This window comes from Quercus suber, unplaced genomic scaffold (genome assembly GCF_002906115.3).
Source record: "Quercus suber isolate HL8 unplaced genomic scaffold, Cork oak 2.0 scaffold_91, whole genome shotgun sequence".
NCBI lineage: Eukaryota > Viridiplantae > Streptophyta > Magnoliopsida > Fagales > Fagaceae > Quercus > Quercus suber.
The window spans coordinates 1,586,568-1,603,106 of record NW_027069556.1 but is presented as its reverse complement, the minus strand read 5'-3'; the positions used below and the strand labels follow the sequence as shown (position 1 = coordinate 1,603,106).

General features: G+C 32.0%; 1 protein-coding gene across 1 annotated transcript; it reads right to left on the bottom strand.

The window, feature by feature from the left end:
* Window positions 1-4,461: 4,461 nt before the first annotated feature.
* LOC112020906 (ion channel DMI1) lies at window positions 4,462-10,718 on the bottom strand (the record flags this gene model as incomplete). Its single annotated transcript, XM_065774404.1, has 6 exons — window positions 4,462-5,363; window positions 7,431-7,697; window positions 8,124-8,216; window positions 9,171-9,365; window positions 9,687-9,785; window positions 10,452-10,718. Coding segments are annotated over 6 exons (1,149 nt in total), but the record flags the coding sequence as incomplete, so codon positions are not given.
* Between the last annotated feature and the right edge of the window lie 5,821 nt (window positions 10,719-16,539).

Here is a 16,539-nt window from a genome sequence, read left to right as displayed (position 1 = left end):
GAAATGACTCCTGAACAGTACTACCTCGGTTACCGCAACTCACAGAGCACCAGAGAGGGCGTCTGATGGGACATGCACTCAAGTATAGGCTTGGATGATCAACAAGTGTAAGGTCAAGATCGTTTAAAGAGGACTATATAATTGGAGAAACCTGCCATAGAGAAGGGGAGAGGAAAGGAGAGGGAAAGACGCACGATAGCGATCTCAAGAACTCCTGTAACCATTGTCATTCAGCATATAATAGAGCAGAGCTCCTCGGATGGTGCCGAGGACAAATTTTCCTTAATGAATTCAATTCATTTCTGTTTGATCGTCATGAACCCCCACGCTAACCGCTGTCCATGCACCAAAACCTAGCTCTTTGGCCCAATCTCTACAAATTCATTGTACTGGGTTCACTGGGCCTAGATTCTTTACGTTTTGGACTTGGTCCGAAAATCGTGACCCTACAATATCATTAAATGAAAATATACAAGGCTATAAGCAATAAATTTAGGGAAAAGTTAACATGTGCTTTAAGGCCATTAGTTTCTTAAATATTTTTTAAAAAATTATTTGGAAAAATAAATAGAAAATTGATTTTTTTTTTTTAAGGGTAACTACGTATTTGGTTTCTATTTTATGCACCATATTTTAATTTGGTCCCCTAACTTTCTAATTGTGTCAATTTGGTTTCCAACCTTTCAATATCATGTCAATTTAGTCATTGTCATAATATTTTGGATGAAAATTGATGACACATCAAATGGCCAAAATAAAATTTTAGTGTATTTTCACATCAATGAAAGCTAATTTTTTATTTTGGCTATTAGATGCACCATCAATTTTCATCCAAAAAATAACAAGAGGGATTAAATTGATGCGGTTTTGAAAGGTTGGAGATCAAATTGACACAATTGAAAAATGTTTGTGACTAAATTGAAATATGGTGTATAGGATAGAGACCAAATATGTAGTTTACCCTCTTTTTTTATAAATTTTTTATATTTTCCATGGAAGTGGTATTAAAACTTTCCTCAAATGGTTTATTTACAAATGCCCTAAGGACACCTATTAATAAGACCAATAAACCTAATACACACCAAATGTGTGTGATGTGTACAAATTGTTGTTTGACATTTGACATTGGCAATTTATATCATTCTAAAAAAAATTGAGAAACTAGAAAATGCAAAAACCTTTACAAACTAAAGTTTATTATAAAAGCCTTGCAAACTAATTGGTTCCGCTTCAACAACTAAAAAATAAATATATGAATAAACTTTTTATAATTGTTGATAGTAATTTGTTGTAAGGCTTATGTAGTAAAATTTGTAATATCAGTCATGATAAATTTTTTGACCAATTTTTGTTTTATATTAAGAGTTTCATGATATATTTCTACTTATATGTATTAAGATAAATTGGATTTGTCCTAATTTGGTAATAATAATAGCCCAAATTTCATTCTAAAAAAGAAGCCCAAATTTTACAATAACACTTTACTATGAATTATGCTAAAAATGCAAACTATTTTACAAAAAAATTTACAAACTACTAATGTAGTGAGTGATTATTGGTAAATTAAAAAGTGATATTAATGATGAGTTTATATGAAAACTAACAAGAGGTTGGCCACATCAACATTTTGTAAAATTGTTGAAAAATAATTTATGGCTGTAGTATTACTCTTTTATTATAAGGAGTCCAAATCTTCTGTCCCAATTGTCTACAACATTTTTACAACATTTTTACAACAAATTATAGGTGGTTAGTTGTTATTGGTTCAAATTTGAAACTAACACTAAGATTACTTTTTTGCCCCAATAATAACAACCAATAACAACCTGCCACTTAAGATTTGTTGTAAAAATGTTGTAAAATTATTGTAGACATATCATTTCTCGTCCCAATTTTGTAAAATTGTTAAAAAATAATTAAATACTATCATTATTGACTTATTAATAATATAATTATTAATTAATAGTAGAATTTAATTAATTAGGTGAACACGTAATTTATGGCTGTAGTATTACTCTTTTATTATAAGGAGTCCAAATCTTCTATCCCAATTTTGTAAAATTGTTAAAAAATAATTAAATACTATCATTATTGACTTATTAATGATATAATTATTAATTAATAGTAGTATTTAATTAATTAGGTGAATACGTAGCAAGTATTTATTGTTGGAGTATAAAGTGGAGCAGAAAAAGTGGGACAGAAGATTTGGACTCTACTATAAGTGGAAGAAGTACATAATTATTGTATTCCCAAAATATTGTAGAATTATTAGTAATTAATTGTTGGGAATTTTTTTTTTCTTAAAATAAAATTTGGTTGGGAAATTTAAGAACAAAATGACAAAATTGATATCTACTATTTATGTGCATTAAATTAGCATTGACTTATAAATAACTACATTATTGAGGTTGAAAGCAAGTGCATTTTTCTTTATCAAAATGATTTTTTTTTCTTTCCCCCTATTTATGGTGTTTTTCTTGGTTTTTTCAAGCGGTAATACGGTTCTCTCTTTTTCAAGTGGTGATCCGGCTCTCTCTTCCTTTTATTGTAGTAAGTAGAAGTTCCTTACATTTTTTTTTAATGTGGGGTTATTAAATTTTATAGCCCCTATATGATTATTTATAAATCAATTTTTTGAAAACAAACCGAACATTTAAACAAATGAAAAAGAAAATGTTTGGAGTGTAAACAAGTTATAGTTTTTTCTTCTGATTTTGATTTTAAAGGAACCCCTTTGTCTTCTTTGTGCTCATGTTGCATTGTTGTTTGAAGTATAATTTTAATTAGTGAGTTTTAGGAGTATAGCTTCTGTATATAAAGTAATAACTAAAAAGATATATGAATATTTGGTGAATAATGATGAATAGCATATTGAAGTTATGAATTTATAAATCTTGAACACTATAATATAAAGTATCGTCCTAAAAACTCCAAATTTTAACTTTAGTCTTAATTCTGTTTTCAGAGTCAAGGACCCTTAAAGTTCTTCAGTGCAACCCCAAAAAAAAAAAAAAAAAAAAAAAAAAAAAAAAAAACCCTTTTAAAGGCTAAAGCAGGTTTTGACAACTCTAAAAGCAAAAACAAATAGACCCCAAAATCTATTTATCACTTCATTTTTGGGTCAAACCATAAAGTTGTGGAATTCCCTTCATAGTTGCAAATTTAAAAAAATTATTATCAAGTCAAGTTTATAATGCAGCATATATTTGTGTGAAGCTCGTTCCCATAATGCAGTATTAAATTTTCATAGAATGGGCTACTTTTCTCTGGTGGCTGATTGTTAAATTAAATTCAGTACAAAGACAACATAAATTTTCATTTGTTACATTTTTATTTGGAATTTTAAAACATTTATGTACATATCTAATGGTTTCCTTTTTACTTGGTTTTGAAAACAGATCCTCCAACATGCCCAGAACCAAATAGCACCATTGTCCTTCCTCCCTGTTTAAATAAAAAATGTTCCCAACATTGCACTGACGTTGCTCGAAAACCAGTCGATGGTTGCTGCATTTCCTTACGCACTTGCTGTTGCAAATTTTCTGTGTCAAATGAAACTATATAGAGATGGAAATCCTACCTCTTTTAAACTTTTGATTACTTTGAAATGAATATCAGAGAAAATAAACATGAATGAAATAAGAGAGATGTTACGTCAACAACAATTTTACAACAAATCATAGGTGATTAGTTATTATTGGTTTAAATTTGAAACTAACACTAAGATTATTTTTTTGCCCCAACAAGTAACAACCTCATACTTAGGATTTGTTGTAAAAATGTTATAAAAATATTATAGATATCATTTCTCATAAAATAAATACATTTCATACGTGTTCTAATTTGTTTGGTAATTATTGATGATGTTAACTCACACTAGAAAGAGAAATATTATATCCACAACATTTTCATAACAAATTTTAAGTGCCAAATTGTTATTTAAATATCCCACTAAAAAGGGTTTTTTTTTTTTTTTTTTTTTTGATATCCAACATTTTCATTAATTTGCTGTGTACATGGTGTAGAGAAAGGGTCAAAGCTTTTAGTGTGAGCAAAATGAACAATCTTGCTTTTGTTTGTTCAGTTTGAGTTTATTAAGTTTTTGTTGTGTAATAAGGTTGCTGTTCTAGTGTAAGCTGGTTGATTTCATCAATATTTATGTCAGTGATTCCTTTGGTAGAACTGGTTGAATATGGTGATCATATAACCAAAAAATAAGAACTGGGGGAAGTGAAGTATGAAACCATGTTAGATCAGTGCATTTTGGCAAGCGTCTTTTTCCCTTCTTTTTCTACTGTACTTTCAGTAAATAAACAATTCCAAATCATCACATTGGCCTTCCTTACAATTTACAGAGATTTTTTTTTTTTTTTGAGAGAGTGAGAGTGAGAATCTTATTGTACTAAATTGCATTAGAAATGAGCATGCAGGATTGAATATTCAAAATCACTATTAGGATTCAACTAAATACTTACAATCCTCCATTAGCATAAATAAATAAACAGAATAGTTACAATCTTCTATTGCTTTTTTGATGTCTACATGAGTTGATCCGTGTAACTACCTGTTTCTTGCTATGTTACATATCATTCGAAAGGAGGCAGAAAGTGCTAACAAAAAAATTTACGCTAGTAGCTGAGGGGTTGACTAAAAAATGCCATCAGACTTCAGTTTCCAGAATTCCAGCATGAACAAAGGATAGCTCATGATATTACAAAAAAATGGCCATAAAAGGGAATTTTCCCACAGAATGTTGTTCCATCCATTCCATCAAGATCTACTACCTTTCCAACATAATTTTTCATTCAATTCTATAACATATTTGCAAGTAACTGTTATCCCTTCACCCTGCCGTCATCCAACTGGTGTGTATCGTCCAATCCAGTTAAGTCAATAAGCCTGCGTTTGCAAAACTTGCGTTTGGGGAACAAGAAATCATCATCAATGAATCTTTGTAGTGGAATAGAGATCTCACCACCTTCAATAGGAGCCTTCAGATTCTTTTGCAACATTAACTAAATAGCTTTCTTACAGTGATGAATTCACACCTAAATGCTTAATTTTACTGACTAATGTTATGGCTGAGAGGGCAAGAATGAGGTGGGCTAGCATAGGTTGGTGCAAAAGAACTATTATGCATTTCTTTCACCAGATGAGATGACCACAAAAACATCATTAATGGTCCATTTTCTTGGTTCTGACTTCTGTGGAGGGTTAATTATGGCACACTCTGCATTTGCAGTGCGGTAGCCAATCACAATTTCCTGCCTTTGACGACCCCTAATCATTATATCATAAAAGCAGAGTACTTCCTGGTCTAATAAATAGAATTCCGCAGGCTTGATGCACATCTCGTTCCCCTGCATGGAAACATGTCAAATTTGCACAAATTTCTAATTTTCTAGATTTGAATGGGTTATCATCAGTGATAGCATGTGCTGTAGCTGTTAAGATTGACAGTTAAGCATCAGTATCCCCCCACTATAGAAAGAGTAAATAAATATATCCACCTAAGATCAGATTATTCTTGTGGTAAAAATAATTATGGATAAGTTCCCCAGCTAGGCAACTAAAGAGAGAGAGCTGAGTTAAATAAACGTTAAAATAATATCAATTTACAAATTTAGGGTCTATTTGATTGGAGGAGTGAAAAAGTGAAAAGATAGAAAATGAGGAGAGAATAGAAAAGTGGGAGGATAGAAGAAATTTAGTTTTCTTTCATTTGTGTTTTAATTGGAAGGATGGAAAAGTGGAGAGATGGAAAACTTAATTGTTTGGTTGAGAAGAAAAATGAGAGAATGAAAAATAAAGGTGGTATAAAATTTACAATTATGTCCCCATTAATTAAAACAAAAGAGCAACATTTTTTTATTAAAAACATTGTGTATGGACACTTCAATTTTTTTTAAAATAGCACAAGCCAAAGGAAGATGAGCACAAAAAAAAAACACTATTGAGAAGTACAAGAAAAGCCAAAAAAAAAAAGCAAAAAGCAAAAGGCAAGAACGATGCCCAGAAGAAAAAGACAAAAAAAAGGCAAGAACGCCCAAAAAAAAAAAAAAAAAACACAACTGGGTTCTTGTTGCGGGTACACGTCTATGCACATGGGCATTTTGGTCAGCTCAAATTGAGCTTTTCTCCCAACCAAACAACCGCTTAAAATGCTATCTCTCCACTTTTCTCTCTTAAATTTTCCATCCTCCCTAAAATCCCTCCACTATTCTATTCTTCCTAGCAAGCTTAATTTCTTAATAGGAGATGTCATAACCTGGGGATGCAGTAGCAATTGTCATAACTTGGGGATGCAGTAGCAACTAGCCACATCAACGTGATAGCTTAAAAGGATTATTCAAAATTATTCAGACAGATCTAGTACCTACTCAATGTGGGAATTAACAGTTAACATATGCCCACAAAATGCTTCCAAGTTTCAAATCATTGGCAACTCACGTTTCAAATCGTTGTCTTAGGGTGCTACAATCTCCTGCACTCAAATTTCTGATCAGTCCACATTATGTTGCAGTTCTCCTGAGCTACTAGAAGCTACCAAGTTACTTTTTACTATTGATCACAACCCAAAGACAAACTAGCTTCACTCATGTAATAACTTAAAGTGGACTAGATGTAATTGGAACCCCTTGTAATCACTTGTATATCATACACAATGTGGAATGCAGTAACAGCTCCACAATGCCCTCACATTTTAAATCATTGGCAACGTAATCCTTAGCACAAGGTAGCATGAGAAACAATTTTCATGTGCTTCATATGATATTGCATTGCAAGCGTCAACGGAAGAAGTTTGACCACCATTAGTTTTGGAAAGTATGAGCAAACTCAACAATGCCTGTATCTGAAAATCCATTTCATTGAGTCTTTTTATGGAGACAAATTACTATGTCAACTAATAATGTGTTCTATTCTCAAATTACTCTGAAGGTTGACACTCCGAAATATAGCTATACAAGAAGTATACATCTAATATTATGATTAACCAAACTCTCTGCCCTGCTTAAGCATACTGAATATAGGCTTAGTCAACAGCAAGACTGCTAATAAGTATGACAAATTAAAAGAATAGAGATTATGATCACCCATTTTGAATAAGCAAGCCAACTCACTTTTATATGCATCAGCTCACATGGTATCAAAGACTAAAATTTTTACACAAGGACTACTAATGTTCTTATTGTTTAGTCTCTTCTATCCACTGTAATAGAATCTAACAAAGAAATTTGGACTGGGTCATATTGCTCTCTTCCTAATTAGATTGCATTAGCGCTTCTATTCTATGTCTCCAGAAAGGTGAAATTATTTGTCAGAAAAGAAGACATTTGTGGACTGATGAATTCCTGGCCATTATCAACAACATTATTGTGTTCATCAAACCAGAAATAAATAAATAAAGGATGAAGCATGAAAGGTACCTTCCCTGCGAACAGCTCCTCAAGAACGCGATTTATTTGCTTGTCTTCAGCCACCATTGCTAGTGCCATACTGACCAGTTCATTTGATAACACATAGTCACTGATTCTGGACACTGACACCAGATTTCTCGTCCTAGAATCCAGGATTTCACTAAGAATTATTGATTTGTCTGAAGCATTCTGCATTTGACGGATCCAAGAGCTATGAGAGAACCCAGAGAACCGTAAAGAAGTTGAATTTCTATCTTTGTGTTGAAGACGCTCTGACTGCAATCCATTAGATAACATGCAGATTTTATCAGCACTCAGAAGTGAGAAATCCATACGTACAATGACAATGTATGGTGGTTATAAAAGTTTTGGTTGAGCTATAAACAAAAATGACAACCACAAACTTAAAACACATGAAATTGGGTTAGTATTCAGGAGCTCTTGAATACTTGAGCTTCCTCTATCTTTTCAACCACCCCTGTATACTACCTGTGTACTTGGGTGTCTCTCTCTTTTTGATATCAATGAATCTTTATTACTTATCAAAAAAAAAAAAAAAAAAAAAAAACACATGAACACTCGAACAAAATATTGCAATTGTAGCTACCTGTAAATATCAATGAATCTTTATTACTTAAAAAAAAAAAAAAAAAAAAAAAAAAACACATGAACACTCGAACAAAATATTGCAATTGTAGCTACCTGTATATCTCGTATAAGAAGAAGAGTGGCAAGAGATCGTGAATCAGCTTGCACAACAGAGTCCTCCAGCAATTCATCTGCAAGAATTAAAATCTGTCCATTTAGAGTTAGTAAGTTATTAAAGAATTAACAAAAGAAATTTCCAGAAGTTCTTGTTCATACTCAAAAAGGGGAAAATCTGCTTTGTAAAATTAACTACCATGCTAATTTAGATGTTGTGAATAGATTACATAAGTTAGTATGTATGGATGTAGCATGTATGGATGTGGCATAGAAGCCCCCGGTTTTAATTTTGGCATAAGTATTTTGCAGCAGATCAATATGTTAGAAAGAGGATTGGTTGTATGATGAAGTTTAGGGAAAAATTCTACGTACACTGAAATTCCAAGCAAAATGAGTTGTCTAGTTCTGTTTCCAGAGACATACATTCTACATTTCAGATTTGTTTCCATGATTTTCAACCTAACTGCAGAATGGTTCTGTTCACCTAATTTTTAAAGCCATTAATTCAGTTAACTGTTAGGTCTAGTAAGGCCCTAAATTCATTCAACTTTCAAACATCATCAAGATTCACCAATTTACATTAATTATATTAGAAGCCATCTCTAAAAAGCACACATATATTAGAATCCTAATGTTTTTTCAACTTCCATTGATACCCATCAATCTCATGGTAGTCCAAGAATCCTCACCATAAGCCTAACCTGCAAATCATGATCTTGCGCTTTCAAAACCCAATGTTACACACAAACTTCCAATCCATCCAGACTTAACAACAACAAAGCCTTAGTCCCAATTTTTTTGGGGTTGGCTATGGATCCTCAACAAGATTAGTCAGGATCGGCTACACATATTCTTTTCCTCCATTCCATTCTATCCAAAGTCATAGCTTTTGTTACTTCCTTAATTGACAAGTCCTTATAATTACTTCTACTGATGTTATTTTTAATCTTTCTCTACCTTAATTCTTCTAATTTTTTTTCTTTCAATGTTGTTATACTAAAACACACACACACACACACACAGGGAATACCAAAGAAGACTTACAGAATCAAACTTCTCTAAAGGAAGATTCTCTAAATGCCGTCTAATGACAGCATTCCCCTCATGATGGACAAGTTCTACGTTCTCTAATCTAGATACATCAAGTCCACCATCAGCCAGCTTCTTCTCTCTTTCTTTTTCTGGAACCTCATTAAACATCCACAGTTGCGAACCTGGAGCCAAACATGCCTCTAGAACCTGAAAAATGGCAAACCACTGATAAAGTTGGAGCTCCATATTGAAGGGTTACAGAGCCAGTTTCCATATTGCTTGATGACTATTTTAATTTTCTTAATTTATTTATTTCTTTAATATTTAACTGGTAACTTGTCTCTGTTTTTGTATACTAGTATGAAAACCTCAGATTTCTTATACTATGTTCACCATGCACAACTTATCTAAAAAAGCTAGGAGGTTATAGTAAAAATGAATTGAATCATGTGACAAAGTGGCACCTTAAGTTAACACTAAAAATTAAATTATAAACAATAATTTATTTTGTATGTGTAAGCAAGTTACCATAATCATATCATCAATGTCACGACGCCAGCCACAAAACAATATACACTCAGGATATTTTGGAGGGTCGGCTATTTTTGGAAAAAGACCCCTACGTACCTGCAAAAAGGACAGAGCATAAATGAGATAAGGAAAGACAACTGAAATTTTTTTTCTTACAACAAGCCATCAAACATGATGAACATAAAAACATAATCATTATTTTTCATATACCTATAGGTGAAAATATAATAAAGATCAGACCCAGTGGTTATCAATAGCCCACTTTCGGTCAATCTATAAAATACACACGTCTACAGGTAAACACAACATGGAAAGATCAACTTGTTCACATTGATTTCTTTCACTATATTATAGTGACATATCACCAATAGAAACTCAAACATAAAATTTATCTACTACAAATAGATTATACTACATGACATGTAAACGTTGGACATCTGTGCTTCTGAGCTTCATATCAAATCCAATAGCAGCTCAAACAAAAGGGGTGACCCTCTTGACACCCAAAAACCTGCACTCCAATTTCATATCCCAGACCTGCCCACTTTAAAACAGTGGTCACACTTGGACAGAAGGCTAATGATTGCTGGATATTTTCAATTTCCCAAATGAACATCATGAAATTACAAAACCAAATGTAAGAATTTAGTCAGACATAAAGTTTTGTAACTTCCTAAGCTGCAACTATCAATTTGGAAAAAATACACGTACACAATTTGCTGCTACATGGATTTAGAAAAGAAAACAAGAAGGAAAAATAACCTCTGGAAGGCGATCTGGAGCATAAGTGTCATCATCTTCAGCTATAACAAGGACTTCATCCCCTTCTTTCAAAACATAATCATCATCTGGATTTATGGCTATCTTTCCGCCTTCAGCAGCCACCTTAATTCCACAGGGAACTGCATCAGGAAATGAAATAAGAACATCTTTAAAATGCAGACCATCCAACTCAGGCCACCTTTTGATATAAAATTCAGCATTCTCAAACCCCAATATATCCTCCCATATCTGCCAAAAGAAGGGGAATTGAATAGATTAAAAAAAATGTAGTTTAAATTTAGAATTCAAGAGGACATAAAATTGTAGAAGAGAGGCTGTATAATTCATAGGCTTCATGTCATACAATATGACAAATGTGATATTTATATAATTAGAAACAAAATAGGAAAATATTAGTACTTATGACCACAAGACAGCCATGTTTTCTGTGTGCTTTTCTTTCTGAAGAATTTTTAACCAAATCCGTTGATGAGACTCATCAATCTAATAATTAGTATTGTTAATTGAGTCTCATTAATTAGCCTCACCACTGTCCTATTAGACATCTCCTCATGATAACTGCCTCTACTTGACTTTTCCAATGAATCGTCTCCTTTCTCTCATTAAGGACGTATTTAACTTCTACTGTATTATTTATAAATTACACAAGCACTACGGCTCAGTTATTTACAATTAAGATTACAACCGCTACATGCCTATTTAATTTGCAATTCATACTAAGAATTTTTTTCATTTTTAAAAGTCATTTAACATTTTAATTTAGTTAACTGAGAACAGAAAATTCAAATAACCTGACCATCTCAACTTAAGATAGTAATTTAACTGAGATTTTTCTAAAAAATCCACCAAGTTGATACCGATCTTTTCACATTTGCTTGTCATCTTTATGTACAGACAATTTGTTTAAAGACATAATGTTATTACCTTGCATAAACTTCACCACTAATTATTTATTATTGTTGGTCTTAAATAACATATACTGTAATTCAACTTTAAATTAAATACATGACTAATAAAATTGATTTAAATAAAAAACATGTGTGTCAAACAGGTTTACAAGCTAGTTTAGAATTCAGTACGATGCTACACTGACAGAATAGCAGACAAGGATTTACATGTTAAACCCCTACAACTACAAGAGACCCACAAAGAGAACACATTCTGCACAAAATAACAGACCAGAATAATTGGCCCAAGAATGACATGAAAAGATTACTTAAAATTGATTTTGTATCACCACCGCATTCAAGAGAAGTTTAACAGAGAGAACTGAGAAAACATGCTGATGTACACAAAGCAGAATGCTGGATTATAGGTAACTATGGAAAGGCAGAGGCCGCTCATTTTTTTTTTTTTTTTCCCCATTTGAGTCTGGCTTTAATTAAGAACAATCAATGTCAAATTTATAAGAACTTGAAACTAAGATTGGAGCTCACTAAAGAAAATTTGTCACACAAGCAAGAAAGTAGTTTGATGCAAACAGCAGTGACATTTAGAAGAACCTAGGAGTGCAATTATACACCCCCCCTCCCCCTCTCCCACATGCACACACCCAACAAAGATAAGTTAGAAAAAAAGAGGGGGGGGGGGGGTGTGGGGGGAGGTTGGCTAAGTCACCGAAATGGGTAATTTTTGTGAACAATTCGTTTACTCCCTATTGCACCTTCTAGGCAAAAAGGGAAAAAGAAACATGATAACATCTATAAAGACTACAAATACAAATATATATATATATATATAAAAACAAATAAACAAACAAACAAAGGTACACTAAACCTAATGACTTTTATGCTAAGAAGAAAAATGTTTACAAAAAACATGATAAACAAAAATCTGGAAAATACTTCAATTGTGGAAAATATGGTCACTTTAGTAAAGAATTCAAACAAAAACAAGGTAAATTTAAAATAAACTTAATATTTCAAAAATTGATGATAGTGATAAAGAAGATTTGATTCGAATCCTTGAATCATGATCTTCTAATTCATCTGATAATGATGTTTTAACCTCAACTGATTCTAACTATCATTCTGATAGATAATCTTCTGATTCTCCTAATATTAAAATTGGTTGTCAAGATTCTTGTTGTAAAATGATAAATGTCTTAACAAAAGATTGCAAAACAATAATTGTTTTAACCAAAGAAGAAGAATAAGAAAACTTGCTAATAAATTTGATAAGCCAAATTGATAACCCTGAACTAAAAGAAGAGTATCTTAAAAAGCTAAAAGAAGACCTTGGTTAAAGAAGAAAATAATAAAATAATAAAAACAAAGATAAGCCTTGATGAAACTTTGGAAATATTTAATGAAAAGAAATCCAAGGAAATAACTATTATTGATGTACAACATGAAATTGCTAATATTAAGAAAGAAATCATCGAACTAAAAAATGACTTGAAAAATATTAAAAAATGATAACCTTGATTTAAAACAAGAACTTCTACTTTTAAAAATCGATAAACATCTTGATATTGAACATTCTAATAGTGAGCATGATGATGAGTATAGGGATAAGGGGTCCAAAAATGGGTATTAGGCCATGGGTCGTGTCCGAGGACATTAAAATGTTTGACGACAAGTGAGCACTAGTGGGGGTGAACAAGTCAATGTTCCATGGAAAGGGTCTGGTGATAAGGGGTTGGGATTATAATCCGAGGAGAAATACTACCTTAACTAGGCAAAGCAGAGGGCAAAGGTCCGACCTTTCATCAAGAACAACGCACCAGATGATCATATCGGTAAGGATAAACATCAAAAGGGAATAAGATAAAGGAAAGCTGGGAAATATCTAGGAGAAAGTTGCTACCACCACATTCAGCCTTACAGCTACCCACGAAGACTTCAGGAAGGGGCTGATGGGACAAGGATCAAAACCAACAATTTGATCTACACGTGGAGAGCTGAGATGAAGGAAAGAAGGGAAATATAAAGAAGAAAAACCACATTACAAGGGGATCGGAGAATCTGTAGAAAAAAGAAAGAAAAAGAAAACACTGTACAGTTAAGAACTTTAATTGTCCTTAAGTCCAAGAGAAATATATAAGAACTAATTTCCTCGGACTTTGCCGAGGAGGATTTTCCTTGCCTAAAACCGTTTATTCTTATTTTCTAGCATCATTTAACCTACTATGATTGTTGTCCAACTCATTGAAGTCCAGTTTCTAGCCCACTCTCTACAAATTCATTGTATTGGGCTTTTTGGGCCTTTGTCCTTTTCATCTTTGGGCTTGGGAAGCTAAACGTGCCCTTACAATGAGCATAAGGATGAAAACAACCACAGTCAATAAGCTACTCTTTCTCATACTATTCCTACTGATGCTAATAGACTTAGTCTGATTAACAGGCTTATTCCTCTAAAATGGTTTTCAAAAGTTAAAATTGTTGTTTGCCATTATGAGAGAGACCAGCTTTCAAAAAGAGATAGGCATTGGCACCTCTCTTTTGGGGTTTGTGGAGTCGCCACTAAGAAAACTATATAAAAGAATACAAAATATTTGAATAGTACACATTCTCATTAATTTGAATAAATACAACTTGATAAAAAGAACTATACATAGCTTTGTTTCCTAGTTGTAATCTAGTAGGAAAAAAAAAAAGGTTACACAGCTTTATTTCCTAGTTACAATCTATCAAAAGAAAATAAAGCATTATCTCTATGAACCTAAGATCTATGGTTCGGGGCTAGGTTACAGAATGGGAAGGTGTTAGGCACCTATTCTGCCTGGACGGAGTCCGGTCTTCTAGACCCTAAACGATCATTAAGTACCCATATTCAAAATGTTAAATGATATGCAACAAATGCCATGTCAACTTCTAGATCTAGGGTTAAAATACTGTTTAAGGATCCTAGATCTACAATCTTATTTTGTAAGAAAAAGGTTGGATGAGATTGCTTGATGAAAAGTTTAGATCTGAGTTTCCATGATGAAAAATAATGAATTTTTAATAAAAATTCAGATATAGTTTTATTTTTATAAATGTAAGAGAAAACAGTTTTTTCATGAAAGTGTAAATTTTTTATGAAAAATACAGCTTTGATTTTGTTAAGAAAAATACTGATAAGATTTTTATGAAAAATGCAAATCTGGTTTTGTTAGGAAAAAAAAAATACATATATGATTTTAATGAAAAGTACAAATCTGGTTTTGTTAAGAAAAAAAACTATAGATCTAATTTTAATGAAAAATACAAATCTGGTTTTGTAGGTAGAAAAGAATGAAACTTTCATGACAAATTTTTTTAGATCTAAAATCTTAAAAGGAAATTTAACCCTAGATCTATGGTGTTAATCAATCAACGCATTAAAAGCTAAACTAAACATGTAATTTTTTCAAAAGTAGAGAGAGAGCATGCAATAAGGTATTAAAAACATGGCTATGTAAACAATAAAAGAAGCAAAGACATATTCATAGAAGATAAAGCAGAAACAAAAGCATGTTTATGGGAAGTAAAGTAATAACAAAATCACGTTTATGGAAAGTAAAGTAAGAACATACCTACATGAATAAATTATACAAGAGGGGATTATTTTAGAAATCAAAGAGAATGAATCTCTTAGAGATCTAAAATAAGGTTACTTAACAAAAAATAAATTCCTAGAGCAGAGCTTTCAGAATTTCTTTAACGTAAGGGGAAAGAGGGGTGCTGAATTTTGGATTTTCTCCTCTATTTATAGAGGTGTATCTGATTAAAAATTAAGCTAGGGTTTCTTAGAAAATCAGCTGACACGAGCTGGCTCAGGTTTTATCCCTAAAAAATTGAATTTGATAGATCTAGACCTGAACCAAACATATCTGGGCCCAATATGAAATGTGTGCCAATCGGCACTGTGGAAGTGCCGATCGACACTCCATAAGTGCCAATTGGCACTATTGGAGTGTCGATTGGCACTATTTAGTGCTTTGCCTAGTTTTGTCTTCTTGCACATTTTAGACTCTTTTTTGGGCATTTTTCTGAACCAAGAATTGTATTTGGATGTATTTTGGACATGTATTCCCAATAAAATTCATATTAACTTGATAATTAAATCTTTAAAAATAATTATCTCAGAGATAATTATCTTCAAAACTTAATTATCAATCCTATTTCAACATTATCAAATTATGCATTTTATTCCCCTACAACCAAACTTATTTTTTATCAAATCAACAACCAATCACAAAAATTTATTTAATTAATTTTAATTATTCACTAATTAAAATTAATTTCAATTAATCACATGTGTTTAGTTCCACCCAAATGAATGTATGCAGACCGTGAAAATTTGATCTTGTGATATCTTTCAATCTGATGTCCGATTTGGAAACCGGACATATTGTCACAATTGTTAGAATCTCAAAATAATTTTTATGTTATGTGATGAATGATTTAATGCATGAAATGCAATCATGATTTTTAGGTACTTAGATTGATTATTTTGGTCACCTTCCAAGGTTAAATTATGGGTGCAAAATTGAGTGTCTACAACCATGAGTATGAATTCAATGTTATTGCCATGATTGACTCAGGAGCTGATATGAATTGCATTCAAGAAGGAATAATCCGTTGTAAATACTATGAAAACTCCACCAAGAAACTGTTTCCTACTAATGGAACTCAAATGAAGATTAAATATGAATTGAATAATGCTCATATCTGCCATGATAATGTCTGTTTCAAAATCCCTTCTATTCTTGTTAAAACATGATTGATAAAGTGATTCTTGGAATCCCTTTCATATATTCTTTATATCCTTTCCTTTTTGAACATGAAGGTATCACTACTGACCCCTTTGGGTAGAAGATAAAATTTAAGTTTGCTTCTAGATTCAAAATTGACATTGATGACTATTTAAACTTGATTCATGCATAGAATAAACATTTAAATTATTTAAAACAAGAAGTCAAATATAAAAGAATTGTTGAACAACTTTCTGATAATCGTCACAATAAAAAATAAAAATTATTATAAAAATTGAATAATAATGTTTTTTCTGATCTTCCAGGGCTTTTTGGCATAGAAAAAGCATATTGTTTAGCTACCTTATGTTAAGGATTTTAATGAAAAGAACATTCCTATTAAGGCTC